Source organism: Microcebus murinus, chromosome 4 (genome assembly GCF_040939455.1).
Source record: "Microcebus murinus isolate Inina chromosome 4, M.murinus_Inina_mat1.0, whole genome shotgun sequence".
Classification (NCBI taxonomy): Eukaryota; Metazoa; Chordata; class Mammalia; order Primates; family Cheirogaleidae; genus Microcebus; species Microcebus murinus.
In genome coordinates, this window is record NC_134107.1 from 97,474,670 (window position 1) to 97,493,664 (window position 18,995).

At 51.5% G+C, this 18,995-nt stretch overlaps 1 protein-coding gene across 1 annotated transcript; it reads left to right on the forward strand.

Moving 5' to 3' along the window:
* The first annotated feature begins 5,631 nt into the window (after window positions 1-5,631).
* CXCR5 (C-X-C motif chemokine receptor 5) lies at window positions 5,632-18,466 on the forward strand. Its single transcript, XM_012773596.3, has 2 exons — window positions 5,632-5,792; window positions 17,398-18,466. Exons 1-2 carry the CDS (start codon window positions 5,742-5,744, stop codon window positions 18,463-18,465), a joined length of 1,119 nt encoding a protein of 372 aa, XP_012629050.2. The 5' UTR covers window positions 5,632-5,741; the 3' UTR covers window position 18,466.
* The last annotated feature ends 529 nt before the right edge of the window (window positions 18,467-18,995 follow it).

An 18,995-nucleotide genomic window follows, 5' to 3' on the forward strand; every position in this document is an offset into this window, starting at 1 on the left:
TTTCTTGCCACAGGTCATGGTCAAAGTGACAGGATTACGTGACCTGCGAAGATGAACTAGCAGAGCTCAAGCACCACTAGTGAGAGTGGGGCCAAGATGGACCACAGAGGTCCAGAGATGGGAGCCAGCTGGAGTCTGGGAGGAGTGACATGATCCTCAGCTGGGTCAGAGGGGGCCAAAAGTGGCCAGGTGCTCTGGGGAAAACCAGCCAGCTGTTGTGCTACTGGCTGGTGCTGTGTTGTTCTGGAAAGGCCTCAGCTACGGCAGCCTTTGTGTGGAGGGCTGCAAGCCCTGCTGGGGGTGGGTCGGGAGCTCCAGTTTGGGACACCAGCTGTGTCAGAGCACGTGTACCAACTGGTACATCTGTGTGTACCAGTCCCGTGCACCCAGGACAGTGGTTCTCAGTCTAGTTCTCAGGCCAGCAGCAGAAGCCACATCTGGGCATTTGTTGGAAAATTCTCAGGCCCCACCCCGGACTTCCTAAATCAGATGCTGCAGAGGTGGGGTCAGCATCTGGATCTAACAAGCCCTCCAGGTGATTTTGAGGTATAGCATTTGAGAACCACCACCCTAAAGACGCTTGATTGGCATCCCGTGTTCAGTGTGCCTTAGAATACCCAGGCAGGGTCTGGTCTACAAGTGGTCTTGCTGGGTCTCCAGTGCAAGCCCTTTGATATTCGAGCCAGCGTTCTTTCCGTCACCCACTCAGCCTCACAGTTTGCCCGGCGCATTCACACGCGGCACTTACGTGCGAAGGAATGCCGCGTGTTTCCTTCCTATTCAGACTGCCTTCCACACGGCTGGACTTCACCCACTCTGCTTTCATCACCACGGTACAGTCTGGTAGACTGCTTTGCAAACATTCTCAAGCTGTATCTGTGTATGAGTGTGCAAACTTGCATGCATGCATCTGTTCTGCTTTCTCTGTTAGACAAAGTGCTCCCAGGGCAGTCTCCCCTCTAGCTGGTGCTCGACTTGGTACTCATTATATAAACACCTGATCCAACCACCTGACCCACTCTCCAACCCTGGTCACACAGCCCACCCCCAGGCCGATGTTCCCAAACACACTCAGGGCCCCTGTAACCTTGCAGTAACCTTGATGTGCCTACCCAGCACCTGCAGCCCATTTCCTCCCCGCAGGACTCTACCTGTTACCTAGCGAGAGGGGAGCTGAGCGTGGGTGCTTTACCACCCACTTCCTGTGTTGACTTATATTGGGCTGTTGGGTCCCTGTTGCCTGAGTGCGCTGTGAACATTCACACTACTTCCCCTTACTGTCTGAAGCTCATTTTCCACATCTATAATATGATAATGAAATATCCAACACCTAAAGACTTTTCAGAAAATGAAAGGAAGAGATGTGTATAAAGACCTTGACACAGTTCTTCGCATATAGTAAGTACCTGATAAACAGCCCACACAGGTTGTAGGCACAGTTTTCCTTTTAGACAGCCAGGTAAGTTCCTGTCCTTTGCAAAACAGTCTGAGAAAGATGGTCTTGTGGAGGGAGCCCTGGATTTGGTGTCTACAGAACTGACTTCAGGCCCTGACTCTGCTAATTACCCTCCCTGTAGTCACGAGCAAGAAAATGAGACTGTTTCCTTATCCCCCCAAAATATGGCCAGGGATGATGCCAAGCACTCCCTCACGAGGTGTTTCAAGGATTATACATAGTCTATGTCCATACCACTCTGAATGTGCCCGATCTCATCTGATCTCGGAAGCTAAGCAGGGTCAGGCCCGGTTAGTACTTGGATGGCAGCGTTACGTACAATTAAATGTGAAGATTAAGTGAAATATGAAGTGAAATACAGTTAAATTTACACATCGCAGGGCTGTGTGGGTTGCTAACTGCTATGCTAGTGTTACTGTGATTCTCCTTGAGTGCCGAGAGGGATGCCCCACTCTTCCTGAGGCTGATGAGGTGGGGGCTCTGTTCTCAATTGCAGGGCAAGACCCAGAGAAAGAAGAGAGCAGGGTCTCTGTCCAGGTCAGAGAGGGAGAGCATCCCAGGATACAGAAAGAAATGGTGGGCAGGAGGGAAACCCTAGCCCATGCCCTGCAACAGCACCCAAGACTCTGTGGAACAACTTCATTTTTCTGAGGAATATGAAAAATGAACTCCAAGACAAGTGATTGTATCTAATATCTGGAATAAATAGAAATTTAACATAATCTATGAACTGCAAAGTATAATTACTGAGGAAAATTCACCTGAGCTGATGTAAGCAGCCACCCACACCCGAACCAGACTCAAGCCCAGAGCTGGCAGATCCACCAGAAATCATTTTTGTGAGAAGCCTAGAAAACAATTCAGCCTTGGTTAGGTTTCCCACGGGCTAGGTATTGGGACACACACGGATGAGATATAAATAAGTTGCAAACTGAAATTTGCGCTGCCTTACCTGGAAGGGTCCCCTCCCATCTGATTGTCACATGCAGGTAGAACCCCTGTCACCTCATCTGTAATGTCAAAGGATCACAGCTTGTGCATTGCCCTCTCTATCCTGGGGAGCTAGTCTGATTTTATGGGTTTGAAGATCATAAGATGATCAATACTGATAAAGGCAGTTATTAGAGCCTTCCAAGGCAACGTCAGAACTCACAATCAGGAGGTATTTACCATTTAGGGTAAACTGAATCTACCATCAAAAGTCAATAGCTAGGACAAATGGATCCTGGGAACCTGCAGTGTATCCCAATATCTGGAGAGAAGGAAGAGATATCTGAATGGGCCCAGGTTGCAAGAAGCACCGGGAAGTCAAAGGACTCGAGAGGAGTTCAGGTGACAGTCACGGGGGTGTCTATTCCATAAGGCCCAGGTCAGCCACAGAGAGGGTGGTAAACAGCCTTCCTGCTGCTGCCCCAACCATCAGAGTTGAAACTACTGGCCAGAGTCTGCTGCTGTTGCACCTGAGAAGTTGTCCTGGCTTCCCCACAACCCCTTCTTCTGGGCCAGCAGCACATCTTGGGAAATGTACAACCGTGGGAAGAATAGGAGAGGAGCAGGCCACAAAAGCAACTCCCACCTTGTCCAGTGCACACTCCAACCTCCTCCTGCCTCCTCCCCCTGCTCCCTCTTATCTTCTTCATCACCGTCATCATCACCGTAACCACAACACCACACACAGAGTGCCCACGGTGTGCAGGGTAATTCTTCCTACACATTTTTTCATGCAGTCATCATCAACTCCTACACCCTCACTGTGTCCCCACTCCTCTGGGCACGTCATGCCTTCACTCCCTCCAAGCCTTCGATGTCCAGCTGGTGTCCTACTTCTTCCATGAGGTCTTCTCTGGCCTCCAGGAACAGTAGGTCTTTAATGGCAGGAACCAGGTCTTCTGCTTTTGGCTTTGTCCTGTCCATATTTTCATCAGGGCTTGGACAAACACAAGGATGGTTTATCTACATTGTCATCATGTCACCAGACGACCAAATCAGGATCACGAAAGTTTCCCTTTATAGGCTAAAATGATGGCTTAGAATCATCAAAATGAAATCCAGTAGGCATGTTGCTAAGGGGAGTGGGAGTCTACAGGGAAGACCAATTGAATCGCAGTTATAAAAGTATAGAATCTTGGCCAGGTGCGGTGGCTCACGCCTGTAATCCTAGCACTCTGAGAGGCTGAGGCGGGAGGATTGCTCAAGGTCAGGAGTTCAAAAGCAGCCTGAGCGAGACCCCCGTCTCTACTAAAAATAGAAAGAAATTAATTGGCCAACTAAAAATATATAGAGAGAATAAATTAGCCGGGCATGGTGGCTCATGCGTGTAGTCCCAGCTACTCAGGAGGCTGAGGCAGAAGGATTGCTTAAGCCCAGGAGTTTGAGGTTGCTGTGAGCTAGACTGATGCCACAGCACTTTAGCCCAGGCAACATAGTGAAACTCTGTCTCAAAAAAAAAAGTATAGAATCTTGAACAAGGAAACTCATATCTTCCTATATTTTGTCCTAATCAGATAATATCTTGACCATTAACCAGAAATCACCCAGAGGTCAAAGAACAGGATGATGAGGTCCCCAGAAACCAAGTCTTCGATGAATGAAGACACTGGGGACGTGTGTTTTGGAGAAGAGAAGGCTTGCAGGGGCGTGCTGTCTTCAGAGGACACTTACTGGAAGAGGGAGCTAGACAGTCTGGACAGAAGGCACAGCCAGGACCTCTGGGGAGGAGTTACAGAAAGGCGTATTTTGACTCAGCATGAGGAATAAGTTTCTGTGTGTGCAGTCATTGTTTTTACATCGCTGTGGACCAAGAGAGGAAATGCCTCTCCTGGAAGAAAAAGCACAAAGATGAGACATGAAGGGGAAAGTGGTCAACATCTATAGGTGGGCTTCTTAAAGACAGAGGCCCTCAGATAGCGCAGAGTCGAGGGCAAGAGCCTGCAAGAGTGGCAGTCTGGTATAGTCGAGAAAACACTAAATATGGAGTCAGAAAATCTGGGTTCAAGTCCCAGCTCTGCCACTGGTTAGCTGTGGGCTCCTGGGTAAGCTAACTCTCCCTCTCCAGGCCTCATGGACCTCCTACATGAAAATTGGGAGTTGAGGCCAGGCGCGGTGGCTCACGCCTGTAATCCTAGCACTCTGGGTGGCTGAGATAGGAGGATTGCTTGAGCTCAGGAGTTTGAGAACAGCCTGAGCAAGAGCAAGACCCCGTCTCTACTAAGAATAGAAAAAAATTAGCCAGGTGTAGTGATGTGCGCCTGTAGTCCCAGCTACTCAGGAGGCTGAGGCAGGAGGATTGCTTGAGCCCAGGAGTTTGAGGTTGCTATGAGCTAGGGTGATGCCACGGCACTCACTCAGGCAACAGAGTGAGACTCTGTCTTAAAAAAAAAATAAAATTAAAAAATAATAAAAATAAAAATTGGGTGTTGGACTGAATGATCTCTGGAGTCCTCTCTAGCCAGGTAATCTATGAAGTTAACAATTTATATACCAATCAAGTTAATTTGTAGGTAGAACATCATTATTTTTGAATCAGAAAATGACTCTGGGCTTATCTTTATGTGGTTGTGCCTTCCTTTGGTGATTTCATTTTTATCTTTCAGTACTGTTTTACTGTTGTTCCCTTTGAAAAGTTCTAACCTATCTCTTCTGAACTTGAGTTGGGATGGGAAGGGGATTTGCCCCTACCTGGGCAAAAGGATGGTGGCAGGTAGTTTGGCCTAGTGCCCTGGTTTGCCCAGGACTGAGGGGTTTCCCATGATGAGATACTTTCAGTCCTGGGCAAATTGGGCTGGCTGATCTCCCTGGTGGTGAGGAAGATGACGATTTGGAGGGAGCTTGGAGGAGAGGGTGCTGGAATAGTTCTTCTCCTGTTCTCTTTCTAGCTGGAGTTTCCCTCCTTGGCCAGCTGACCCGTGCAGAGTTTTCATCACAAGGTGTGAGCCCCTCATTGGGGCACTAGGGGGGACGAGTGAGGAGCAGGCAGCCTTTAAACTAGTCGCAAGCCCCAGATGAGCCAACTGTTGCCGGGAAAGAAGCTGAAATGCTTGACTAGCACTGATGCTGTGGGGGATTTTCCCTTTTTCTTCAAAAAAAACAGAAAAGACCCAGTGGAAAAAAAAAGTGATGAGTTGTGAGGCAGGCAGCGGGCCCTACGCAGCCCCAGGAGACAGCGCGCAGCTCATTTGCTTAAATTTGCAGCTGACGCTGGCTGGCTGGCTGCTACCTCTCTAGACGCACCTGGCGGAGAGTCTCTCGACATCAGTGACCAGTCTGGTGACTCACAGCCACAGCCATGAACTACGCCCTAACCCTGGACATGGACCTCTTGAGCCTGGAGGACCTGGTGAGTGAGCACAGGCAGCTGCCTGTTGCCCAGGCCCTGCTTGGAATTCTAAACATGCTGTGCCAGGTCCCGGGGAGAGGGGACAGTTTGGGAGTCCTGTCCCACTGTGGATCTGTAGAATCTGTAGAATCCTGCCTTTTAAGATTTTATTTTCCATTCTGTGAAGGAAGCAGATAAGTAGAGCAGCTGCCCTTGATAGTCATCCTTTAGAGGGAGTCGGGAGACCTGGGTCCTCCCCTGCATCCTCCCCGAATTGCTATGGGGCCGGGAACGCGATACTTTGCCTCTGCATTCTTCAGGAGGGATTCTCTCCTCTGCCTTAGGATTGGAGTAAGGGACTAGACAGGACAGTATTTGGGAATTTTTCTTAACGTCAGGAGGCTAGCATGGATGATCAATCACTCAACATGTAGTTGTTCCTCTCCTGCCCTATGATTTTGTCATCAGGGCACCACATTCTGTGTCAGAGGGAGAAGTTGAGGACCTGGTCTTTGCCCTCAAATAGATTATGGTCTAGCCAGAAGAAGACACTCCTTCGCTGGAAGCTTTTAGACAATGATTATGTGCTAATCTGAGGGATTATGAGACCAGATGGCAGCAAGGGAGAGGACCCAGTGGGGTGGGGAGCAGGGTGAGAGAACTCTGTTAATCTGAAAAATGTCTTAGAGCATGTTGTGGCCTCCCTCAAAAGCCTGGAATCTGTAAAGTATTCTTGGAAAGATTTCTTGAGTGGGCTAAGAAAACAGTCCCCAGTATGTCTCTCTGCCACCATCCAGTCTCTCCAGTGCAGCATAGTGGTTCAGTTGACTTGGTTGTCACTGAGCTCCCAGATGGGTATGTGGGGAGCAGCTGAGCCAGAGACTTCCAGGCTCCTAGGTGCCAGCAGCAGAGGACTGGTTATAAGTGTTTTTTGGAAACTTCTTCATGGTCCTTTCTCCCTCTGGGGAAAGGATTTTGGGCTAGATCATGAAGGATCCAAACCTTGACTCCCACCAGCTCTCCTGACCCTAAACCCTCCCTGAGATGTTGTTGACTCCCTTCGGCTCCCTGGGATGGAGCCTATTCTGTAACTCCAACAACTGTGTTTCTAGACTCGATCGGAGAAGCCTGCCTCTCACTTGTCCAGATCCCGAGGCTTGGTGGTGAGAACATGGGGAGAAGCTGAGTGGAAGGGTTAACCAGCCAAAGTCTGGCCTCTCGGATCCAAATGCCAGTTAAAATCAGTGCCTGGCCATCCATGTAACCAGGACCTGTTGCATAATTTGCAGGACCCAATGCAAAATGAAAATGTGGGGCCCTTTGTTGAAAAATTATTAGGAGTTTCAAGATGGCAACAACAGAGCAGTAAACCAAGTGGGGGTCTTTCTAGGTTCAGCCCCCATGGGACTGCACAGGTTGCACACCCATGAAGCTACCCTGAGCCTAATCGCACAGTCTGGGCAATACCCAAATGAGACTAAAACCCACTGCCCTGACAAGGCAATGTGCTCCCTGCCCTGGCCCCCAGCCCTGGTTGCTGGCCTCACTTGATTAGGTTACTGGGTGTCTTCCTCTGCCCACAGCTCAACTGACCACGAGCCCTGACCCAGTTGGATATCTTAGTAACCAACTGGAGACTTGGCCAGTCCTGGCTTCTGAGAAACCTCAAAAGTTTCCCCTAACAGCACGCCTCACCTCACTGCATGACCTACTACAGACAGGTGGTAGCAGGGGGTAGGGGGTCAGCAGGGCATGTCCCATATCACAGAGAAATCCTCTACCCCAGGGAGAGAGACCTGGCAACCTGCTTCATGTCACACCTCAATGAGTGGTCCCTGGGCAGGCATTTGAACGTTTCTAGACCCCTCGCTCAGCGTCTAGCCAGGAGCCCGGGAGTCCTGGGACCATATGGGCTTTGAGGCTCTTCAACCAGCAACCAGTATCTTGTCCTGCCTTCACTGACCTCCTACATACTCTTCCTCCGGGGCATTGCCACTCAGAGCACAGACCTTCTCCATCCCACCACTCGCTGCAGGGCCATAAGCAGCCTTGGCAGACTGTCCCACAGTGTCACAAGGGCCCTGGGATGGCGGAGCATGCAGAAGAGTCTTAGTTGCAGTAGCTTCTCAATAAGTATTTATTGATTTGTAGTGCAGCAGTAAAGGTCTTAGCTATTTCTCTCTGGAGAGAATAGTTAGTCTAGCTTCTTCTATTCCTTTTGCTTCGTATTTCCTTTCCTATCTTGTCCAAACCAAGTATTGGTTCACTTTCCTAGAACACTGGGCCCTTTACTCCAATGCTGGGTGAAGAACTGGGGGCTCTTGGCCATAGTCAAGTGCTGATCACCCTGTAATCCCTTCCTCCTCTCAAACTCTAAGATAAACTCTAGCTGCTATGTTAAGCAAATTAGTCCATTTCCTTAAGGTGGGTAGCTAACTGTCATGAATCCACATGATTCATTTTTCTGTGTCAGGATCCACACAGAAAAAAATCTAGATGGCTAGCCAGGCGCAGTGGCTCACATCTGTAATCCTAGCACGCTGGGAGGCTGAAGAGGGAGGATCACTTGAGGTCAGGAGCTGGAGACCAGCCTGAGCAAGAGCAAAACCCCATGTCTACCAAAAACAGAAAAATTAGCCAGGTGCAGTGGCTTGTGCCTGTAGTCTCACCTACTTGAGAGGCTGAGGCAGGAGGATCACTTGAGCTCAGGAGTTTGATGTCGCAGTGAACTATGCTGACACCATTGCACTCTACCCAGGTGACAGAGACCCTATCTCAAAAAAAAAAAAAAAAAGGCCGGGCGCGGTGGCTCACGCCTGTAATCCTAGCTCTCTGGGAGGCCGAGGCGGGCGGATCCTTTGAGTTCAGGAGTTCGAAACCAACCTGAGCAAGAGCGAGACCCCGTCTCTACTATAAATAGAAACAAATTAATTGGCCAACTAATATATACACAAAAAAATTAGCCGGGCGTGGTGGTGCATGCCTGTAGTCCCAGCTACTCGGGAGGCTGAGGCAGAAGGATCGCTTGAGCCCAGGAGTTTGAGGTTGCTGTGAGCTAGGCTGACGCCACGGCACTCACTCTAGCCTGGGCAACAAAGTGAGACTCTGTCTCAAAAAAAAAAAAAAAAAGAAAAAAGAAAATCTAGATGGCTAAGAACCAGAACCAAGAAGAACCAGGTCCCTGGAGTGGGTGTGCCAGGGACCCATCCTGCTGAGAAGGCAGATCTAGGCAGACCTAGAGAAGCCACTGTCTACAGGAACCTTGATCTGAGAGCCTCCTCTCAGCAGAACCAGGTCTTGGGCTGGGGCACTTAAGGAGACCAGAGATAAACTACACCTTCAGCTCCAGCCTGCACACTAGCCAGGAAAGGAAGCTGCTATAGAGCAGGGTAAAGCTGGTCCAAGCAGCCTGGCGTGGTGTCTCATGCCTGTAATCCTAGCACTCTGGGAAAACAAGGCAGGAGCATCACCTGAGGTCAGGAGTTCAAGACCAGCCAAAGCGAGAGTGAGACACTGTCTCTACTAAAAATAGAAAAAAATTAGCCAGGAATCGTGGTGTGTACCTGTTGTCCCAGCTTCTCAGGAGGCTGAGGCAGAAGGATGGCTTGAGCCCAGGAGTTTGAGGTTGTGAGGTGGTTGTGAGTTAGGCTGATGCCATGAGAACTTTAGTCCAGGCGACTGAGTGAGAGACTCTGTCTCAAAAAAAAGAAAGAAAGAAAGAAAGAAAAGCTGGTCCGAGCCCCTGACCCCTCCGTAGATAATCACCACAAACTGTGACTCCAGTGTGACCAGAGCCATCACAGCATCACAGGCTACAAAGCCGGTCCACATGTACCACCTCATTTCGCCAGGGAGGTGTGAAGAAGAGGAACCAAAACTGGCTCAGGCTGGTTCTGGGCTTCACCTTGGGGGAGGGCAGGATCTCCCCCCAACCATGTCAAAAGTCCCAGAGCAGCCCCAGTGGGGAGGGTGGTTGGAGGGTGAGAGACAAGGAAGAGCCCCGAGGCCAGCGTGGGGAGGGGCGGCGGTGGTGCGAGTCTGGGGTCAGGCACACATACTCAGTCTCCATCAGGAGCTCTTGCCTTCCTTGGGGACACAGGCTGTGGCTGATCCTGCGCCTCTGGCAGGATAGCGTCGAAAGTGGCCATGTGTTTGGAACTGAGAATCAGGACAGGAGGACGAGTATTCTCCTTCAGGAGTGATGGGGCAAGATGTTTCAAATTGCTACCAACCCAGGACCTGGTTTTAAGAGGTTGCTACACTCACCTGGGAGACATGTCTACTGTGCCTTGGACTGTGTGACCCTGTCCCCAAAGCGCAAATAGATATTGGGGTGCCAGGTGGGGGCCCCTTTAAATTGAATGACGAGGTGCAGAGGTAGGGGTAGCTTAAAGTCTCCCCCTCAAAACCACACCCAGAGCAGTGCCCACTCCTAATGACCAGAACCCCTGAGTAGAGATGGAAGAGGCTTGCTCCTGAAGGGTGGGGGCAGGGAAAGGGAGGAGAGGTGACAGATGGAAGCCAGCGTCTCAGATGGTCCTTAGGGAGGCTGGGCCTTCTGAAGGAAGAGTGGGGGAAGAGGTACAGACCTACACCCTCACCCCAGAGCCCAGCCTTTCGCCTGCAGACCCCCTGCACTGACGGCTGGAATGAGAGACGCCCTGGCCGGTCTCACTCACAGCTCCTGACTCCGCTGGGAATATCCACACAGGGACATAAAAGGAGATGGAGCTTCTGTGCCTCTGTGTGCAGACACCTCCTGCAGCCAGCATGACTCAGGCTCCGGAGTCCTGGGGTTTGGCTTCGGTGACCTGTGCCCTCAGCAGTCAGCCCTGTCCCACCTCGGGGCTGGGAAGCGAGGTCAGGCTGGGTCATTCACTGGCAAAAGCTCCCAGGTGCTGGGAAGCAACAAACCTGCTGAGAACCAGCTCAGCCTCCGGCAGGGAGTGACAGGCAGAGAATCTGGGAGCTGGGACGGAGGGGCATTTGGAGGGAGGGTCCAGCCTTCTCCTTCTCAAGATAGGAATCTCTTTCCACACACTTTGGTCAAACATTCCTCTCCCTCCCAAGGGCCCCATCCCATTGTTCGACAGCTCTACCCATTAGAAAGTTAGCCCTCCTTTGCCTGAAACACCCCGCCCCTCAGCTTCAGCCCACTCCTCCTGGTCTGCCCCGCAGGCTCCTGCCATGAGTCGGTTCCTGCCTTCTTGCCTGTGGGGGCTCTTCCCAACCCTTGAAAACAGCTCACAGACTCAAGTCTTCTCTGTCCCAGATGCCACACCTCTGAAAACTTCCTCTGGGGCAGGATTTTCCAACCCCTTAGCAAACTGGTTGCCCTTGTCCAGACCAACCAAACTGGGCTGCTGTCCAGCCCACCTACAGGTTTCTGTTCACCTGGAGTAAGGGGACAATAGCCCTTCTGGTAGACATGTCACCCCAGTGACTCAACTTAAGCTTGTAGCCAACGAACTCTCAAGTGTTTTTCTCACAAACTGTTGTTACCAGGTTTTCTCTGACTTGTCCCTGGATGGATAATGTTTTAAACCCGAGTCTAGGATTTTTTTTTTTTTTTTTTTTTGGAGACAGAGTCTCACTCTGTTGCCCAGGCTAGAGTGCCGTGGCATCAGCCTAGCTCACAGCAACCTCAAACTCCTGGGCTCAAGCAATCCTTCTGCCTCAGCCTCCTGAGTAGCTGGGACTACAGGCATGCGTCACCATGCCCAGCTAATTTTTTCTATATATTTTTAGTTGGCCAGTTAATTTCTGTCTATTTTTAGTAGAGACAGGTCTCGCTCTTGCTCAGGCTGGTTTTGAACTCCTGACCTTGAGCGATCCTCCCGCCTCAGCCTCCCAGAGTGCTAGGATTACAGGTATGAGCCACCTCGCCCGGCCCCCTAGTCTAGGTTTCATATTCTTCCCCATGCAATTCTATCTGGCTAGCGTGGGCCCATGGTTCCAGCTTGTGGAGAACTCTGTGTTGTTTGAATGTGTCCCCCAGCCATGTCCTCATCCAAGGGAGGGCTCAGAATGCTAAAAGGAGGGGACCCAGGACAGATCCCCGGAGGAATGCCCTAGACACGCACACACACCTGCTGACATAGGATCACAGTCAGCAAATGCAAGCTGAGCTCCATGCTGGCCAATACAGGGCAGCATCATTGTTTAGAGAAGACAGATGGCACTTGGAGACCTTTTGACATAACGTCTCACTGTGTTACCCAGGCTAGAGTGCAGTGGCATCATCATAGCCCACTGAACCTCAAACTCCTGAACTCAAGCGATCTTCCTGCCTCAGCCTCCTGAGTAGCTGGGACTACAAGTGCACACCACCACGCCTGGCTAATTTTTCTATATTTTGTAGAGATGGGGTTTCACTCTTGCTCAGGCTGGTCTGGAACTCCTGTCCTCAAGCGATCCTCCTGCCTTGGCCTCCCAAGTGCTAGGATTACAGGGGTGAGCCACTAAGCTGGGCCGGAGACCTTAATTATCCAGGGAGGAGCCTCTGTCCTACAGTGGAGGGAAGAAGAATAACATTTGTGGATCCCAGTGGGGGGCAAGGAACAAGCACTTTGCATCTCTCTACTCTCCCTTCCCCTCACCTCTCCCCACCCTGCCACCAGCACCAGACACTGTCATATCCCCTGCCCCTACCCTAGTGCTCACAGCTATCTCCTAACTAGACTCCTAGCTCCTGCTCAGCCTCATTCTGGTCATTGTGCTTTCTTGCCCTCTTTGGGGCACGAGTCCTTGGCCTGTGCATAGGTCATTCATTGTCTGTGGAGTGCCTGCCTATGCCACATGCTGGTGTGGCGCCATCTGGGCACATGTCTGTGTCTATACAGGGGCATGCTGCTGTCAGAGAGTGTGTATGCAAAAAGGCCTTGGGTTCCTGTGGCTTTTTATGTCAAAGAATGAGTGAGCCACTAATCCAAATTGCCTGCATTGTGTTCGCTCTGGGTGTGAGTCTTGGAGGGTTCCCTCTGGCACTACACCCCCCAGGATTTAGGATTTCCAATTCCTCAACTTCCTTCCAGGCCTTAGCCAACCTGGCTTTATTACCTGTCTCCATAGTTTGGGGGAAGGGGAGGGTGCCAGAACCCCTGTGTATGGGATGTGGCTTTAACACATGCCACTCCCGAGCCCCCAAATGTCTGTTTGACACCTCCTGTTGAGATGTACTGCTGACTCCCACCAGCCTCCTCGCATTGTCCCCTCTCTGCCCGAGCACTTTGCCAAATAAATAACTCCTGGCAAAGAGGAAGAGACAGAGCTCTCCCAACCCTCCTCTGAATCCAGGTTCTTGGGAGCATTGACTTTAAATGAGCAATAAATCAATCAGCCTGGATGCTTTGGAGGTGGGTCTCGCCAAGGGCCAGTGGGCGGGACCTCAGCCCTCCACCGGGTAGCAGGCAGCCAGCCAGGCTTCCACCTCTGCCAAGGTAGGATAGTCCAGCCCGGCTGACTGCCCCTGGCCCTGTGCCTCTCCTCCCTCTGTCCGAACGACTTTGCTCTGCATGAAGACTGCTCATCTCACAGTGTTTTTCCTTGGACTCCTGCTGCGTTCCAGTATGAGTCAAGTGGTTGTATTTAGTGACGTCATTGAAAATAACCTCCAATAGGCAGAGAGAACTCAAGCTAGGCTCTAGGCTGTCAAGGGCATTGGGAGAAGGTAGGAATTGCAGAAGGACACAGAAGTGAGTCCCTGCTGAAGCACTTGCCTGAAGTCCCAGGATATAAAGGCCCCTGGCCTTCTTTGGGAAACTGCTTTCAGAACAAGTGAGCACACATCTGCTGCATGTCTGTCATATGTAAAACATATGGCCTTGGGAGGGGGACACAGAAGGCCTCCAGGACCTCACCATCTGGTGAGGAAATGGACATCCCAACTCTAGGTGCTATAATAAATGCACACGGGGCTGGGTGCAGTGGCTCACGCCTGTAATCCCAGCACTTTGGGAGGCCAAGATGGGAGGATCACTTGAGCCCAGGAGTTTGAGACCAGTCTAGGCAACATAGCAAGACTCCATCTGTACAAAAAATAAAATTTTTAAAGTATGCATGGTGGTGGGTACCTATAGTCCTAGCTACTCAGGAGGCTGAGGCAGGAGGATCACTTGAGCCCAGGAGTTTGAAGTTACAGTGAGCTATGATAGCACCACTGCACTCCACCCTGGGTGACAAAGGGAGATCCTGTCTTCTGGGGAAAAAAACAACAACATATACATATCATAAGGAGGAGAGAGAATGTGATTCCAAATAGAAGAAGCTAGAAGGAATGTAGGAAAGTAAGATTTAACTGTAGCTAGGGCTACAGTTGTGCGCCATCACACCTGGCTCCGTGGATTTTCCTTAAAGAGTACCCGTGACTGTGTGTATTACAGGGTTTCCCTGCGGTGGGGATGGTGGTGGTGCTGGTAGGATTGAAATGGGCCTTGAAGGAAGGGTAGAAATTAGATAGGCCCTTGGGAAGAAAGGCCCACCAGGCAAAAGGAAGAGTTTGAGCAAAGGTTTGGAGACAGGAATGTGTCAGGTGTTAGGAGCAGGATGGTGGGTGGCCTAAAGCAATAATGTAGAAGATAAAGTTTGACAGATGAGAAGAATGCATATTTGGGAGAAATTTAAAGAACCCTGTTGAGGAGTTTAGGCCTCACCCTACAGGTCCATGGTTTTCAAATGAAAGTAGAACCATTTTCTTAAATAAAAGCTTATGTGTGGCCGGGCATGGTGGCTCACGCCTGTAATCCTAGCACTTTGGGAGGCCGAGGCGGGCGGATTGCTCAAGGTCAGGAGTTCGAAACCAGCCTGCGCGAGACCCCGTCTCTACCAAAAATAGAAAGAAATTAATTGACCAACTAAAAATATATATACAAAAAAATTAGCCGGGCTTGGTGGCACATGCCTGTAGTCCCAGCTACTCGGGAGGCTGAGGCAGGAGGATCGCTGAGCCCCGGAGTTTGAGGTTGCTATGAGCTAGGCTGACGCCACGGCACTCACTCTAGCCTGGGCAACAAAGTGAGACTCTGTCTCAAAAAAAAAAAAAAAGCTTAGGTGTGATCACACAAGCCCAAAGTGGAGAGCTCCGGTTTAAAAGCAAGGAGGGGAGCCTGGAGCACCCCACTACCACCACCACCATCCCCACCGCAGGGAAACCCTGTAATGCACACACAGTCACAGGTACTCTTTAAGGAAAATCCATGCAGCCAGGCATGGTGGCTGCAACTGTAGTCCCAGCTACTTGGGAGGATGAGGCTGGAAGATCCTTGAGCCCAGGAGTGCAAGGTTGCAGTGAGCTATGATCAAGCCTGTGAATCAGCACTGTACTCCAGCCGGGACAACACAGAGAGACCCTGTCTCTAAATTACAAAAAGGAAGACAGTCCGTGCAATCATGCCACATGGGATGCCCTGCAATTGGTTCTAAAATTCAGCAATGTGTGTTAAACATCTTTTCCTAAGAGGACATGCAACAAACCTCATTTCTTTTCAAACACTGTTGTATTCTGTTGTGTGAACACACTGAACTTGACTTACTCCAATCTTGTATTAATGAAAATGATCCCAAACATGACTTTTTCTTATAATTGGCTTTGCTATTAAATGTGAAGTTGAAAAAAATAAATTAAAAAAACACTGCTTACAGGTGATGGGGAAGCAGTAAAGGACTTTGAGCGGGACACCGATGTGGTGAGATTTGCGTGCTGCAAAGCTCACCCTGTCCTCCGTGCAGGAGGTGGACGGCAGTGGAGAAGCTGGCAGGAACGGAACCCATGCAGAGACAGTCGTCCTGAGCGCTAGGGCGAAGAAGGACTAGACTGAGGCAATGGCAGAGGATGCTGGGGAGGGGCAGAGAGCTCTGCCATTGCACTAGTGTATCTCCTGCACCCCCTTCTCACAGAGCACCTGCCCCAGGGACCAGAAGGAAAGACCCAGGTCGGGGAATGGGTCTATCCACATTAGGGGTGAGCGTGTGACCCACAACTGGGGCCCCTGGCAAGAAAAGCCCTATGGTAGCCAAGGCAACCACCTCCTGCTTGAGGGGGAACCCTTGCTCTCCTGAAAGGGGAGCAGTGTGAGACCACCCAGAGCCTGGGAGACAGAGTACCCCATCCCATCCTTGGCCACCCTGGGGCCCATCATTTATATAATTGCCTTTTGGAACCCGCATGAGTTGGTTCTCATTAGTTTTGAATTGCCATGGGGAGGGGGTTTACAGGGGAGGAGTGGGAAGAACAGAGCTGGGAAGCGAGGAGGAGCAGGTGCAGGGGACAGCTGCCAGTGAAAGGTGTGAAAACAGGCACTAGGTCTTCCTTTGCGGTTAGCTGGGTAAACAAGCTGAGTGCTGGGGTGATGAGGAGGTGCAATGGGGCGAGAGGAGGAAGAAGAGGAGGAAGGGGAGGAGGTTGGGGAGGAGGGAACTTCCGTAGACACAATGGGCATGACTCTTTCACCTGGAACAGGCTACCTCCCTCCCCGTGCCTGGCCTCTCTGTATCTCCCTCCCATCCTCCTGCCCCTCTGCCTCTGGGCTTTCTGCTTCTGAGCTCTCTTCGCTGAAGGGAGCTTGCCAGCGATGGGAAGTGGCAGTGAGTGTTGCATCTGCTGCTCTTCCGGCAGCTTTTAGAGGGAAGCCCAGGCAGTGCTGCTTAGTGGGAAGCATTGGCTCTGGAGATAAATGTCAGTTCAAACAAACCTGATCTTTAGCAAGACATATCTATAAAACATGAATAATATTACACACCTTGAGCTTGTGGTGTGGGTTAAACCGGATGGGAGGCTATTACTACCATTTTTATGATAATGAAGACAATCAGGAATAGGGCCACACCAGCCCCACCCCCACCCCAGCCCCCAGCGGGATCCTAGGTTATCCTGCCCGCTGTTCTGTTCAGAATTGGAACAGATGCCTCCTTGTCCCAACCAGATCCATTCCCAAAATTGAAGTCCTGTGATTCTAGAGCCTGCAAGCATCTGTACCTGAGGACACAAAATAACTGAGAGGGACATATAGCCCTTCAGCGTGTAGGAAGCAGGTCTACGCCCTGTACCTCCCTTCCTCTTGTCACTACTCTCTGGGGAATGAGCCCCTTTTACAGATGAAAAATTGAAGCTGGAAAAGACAAAGTGATTTGTTCAAAGTTGAAATTTGAACATTTGAAATTTGAAATGTGGGCCGGGTGCAGTGGCTCACGCTTGTAATCCTAGCACTCTGGGAGGCCGAGGCGGGAGGATCGCTCAAGATCCAGAGTTCGAGACCAGCCTGAGCAAGAGCGACACCCCGTCTCTACTAAAAAAAATAGAAAGAAATTAATTGGCCAACTAAAAATATATAGAAAAATTAGCCGGGCATGGTGGCGCATGCCTGTAGTCCCAGCTACTCAGGAGGCTGAGGCAGGAGGATCGCTTGAGCCCAGGAGTTTGAGATTGTTGTGAGCTAGGCTGATGCCACGGCACTACAGCCCGGGCAACAGAGCGAGACTCTGTTTGAGACTCTGTCTCAAAAAAAAGAATTTGAAATGTGGTCAGTAGCACATATCAGGGCGCAAGGACAGAAGCAGTGAGCCTGGAGGGGTAAGAAAGATGTCCGAGGGAGTTGGGGTTCCTCACCCTCCTGTCTTCTTGTCCTTGCAGTACAAGGAACTGGACAACTACAATGACAGCACGGACCCCCCACTAGTGGAAAATCACCTCTGCTCCACCGTGGAGGGGCCCGTCATGACCACCTTCAAGGCCGTGTTCATGCCTGTGGCCTACAGCCTCATCTTCCTCCTGGGTCTGATGGGCAACGTCCTGGTGCTGGTGATCCTGGAGCGGCACCGGCAGACGCGCAGCTCCACTGAGACTTATCTGTTCCACCTGGCTGTGGCCGACCTCCTGCTGGTCTTTATCCTGCCCTTTGCGGTGGCCGAGGGCTCTGTGGGCTGGGTCCTGGGGACCTTCCTCTGCAAAACTGTGTTCGCTCTGCACAAGGTCAACTTCTATTGCAGCAGCCTGCTCCTGGCCTGCATCGCTGTGGACCGCTACCTGGCCATCGTCCATGCCGTCCACGCCTACCGCCACCGCCGCCTCCTCTCCATCCACATCACCTGCGCCGCCATCTGGCTGTTGGGCATCATCTTCGCCTTGCCAGAGATTCTCTTCGCCAAGGTCAGCCAGCCCCATCACAACAACTCCCTGCCGCGCTGCACCTTCTCCCAAGAGAACCAAGCCGAAACCAACGCCTGGTTCACCTCCCGCTTCCTCTACCACGTCGGGGGGTTCCTGCTGCCGATGCTGGTGATGGGCTGGTGCTACGTGGGCGTCGTTCACAGGCTGCGCCAGGCCCAGCGGCGCCCGCAGCGGCAGAAGGCGGTTAGAGTGGCTATCCTGGTGACGAGCATCTTCTTTCTCTGCTGGTCACCCTACCACATCGTCATCTTCCTGGACACCCTGGCGAGGCTGAAGGCCATGGGCAACAGCTGTGAGCTGAGCGGCTCTCTCCCTGTGGCCATCACCACGTGCGAGTTCCTGGGCCTGGCCCACTGCTGCCTCAACCCCATGCTCTACACTTTTGCCGGCGTGAAGTTCCGCAGTGACCTGTCTCGGCTTCTGACCAAGCTGGGCTGTGCTGGCCCTGCCTCCCTGTGCCAACTCTTCCCCAGTTGGCGCAGGAGCAGTCTCTCTGAGTCAGAGAATGCCACCTCCCTCACCACCTTCTAGGTCCCAGTGCCCCCCCCTTTGTTTCTGCTTTCCTTGGGGCACACAGTGATGCCGGAAGCCCTTCCAACAGGAGCTGGGATCCTAAGAGCTCACCTTGGCCAGCATCCTCAGATGGACCAACTTCTCTTTCTAGGACGTCCCTGCCAGCTCTTCTGCCAGCCAGCCCTGGGGTGAGGCTGGAGCCCAGAAAGGGGAAAGCAGCTCAACGGCAAACCAAAGGATATCTATACCCACCTGCATCTCCTTGGGCGGAGAGGGCCCCACATACCTCCCATCCTAACCATCCAGAACTCAGGAAACAACATTTACTTCTGCCCTTGCCTAAGGGGAAAGTCGGTCCCTTCCCAGAGTACATCATCTTTAGGGCTGCTAACCTTCAAAGCTGCCCGTCTCTCCTACGCCACCTGCCAAAGACAGGAGAAGCTGAGCACCAGGGGATGACTGGAGGTTAAGGCTGGAAGCCAGGCGTGGTGGCTCACACCTGTAATCCTAGCACTCTGGGAGGCTGAGGCAGGAAGATTGCTTGAGAT

Excerpts from the sequence above, each read along its gene's own strand:
- CXCR5 (XM_012773596.3), top strand. The coding sequence starts at position 5,742 with ATGAACTACGCCCTAACCCTGGACATGGACCTCTTGAGCCTGGAGGAC. Across the intron at positions 5,793-17,397 it reads TCTTGAGCCTGGAGGACCTG|TACAAGGAACTGGACAACTA; the intron begins GTGAGTGAGCAC and ends TTGTCCTTGCAG.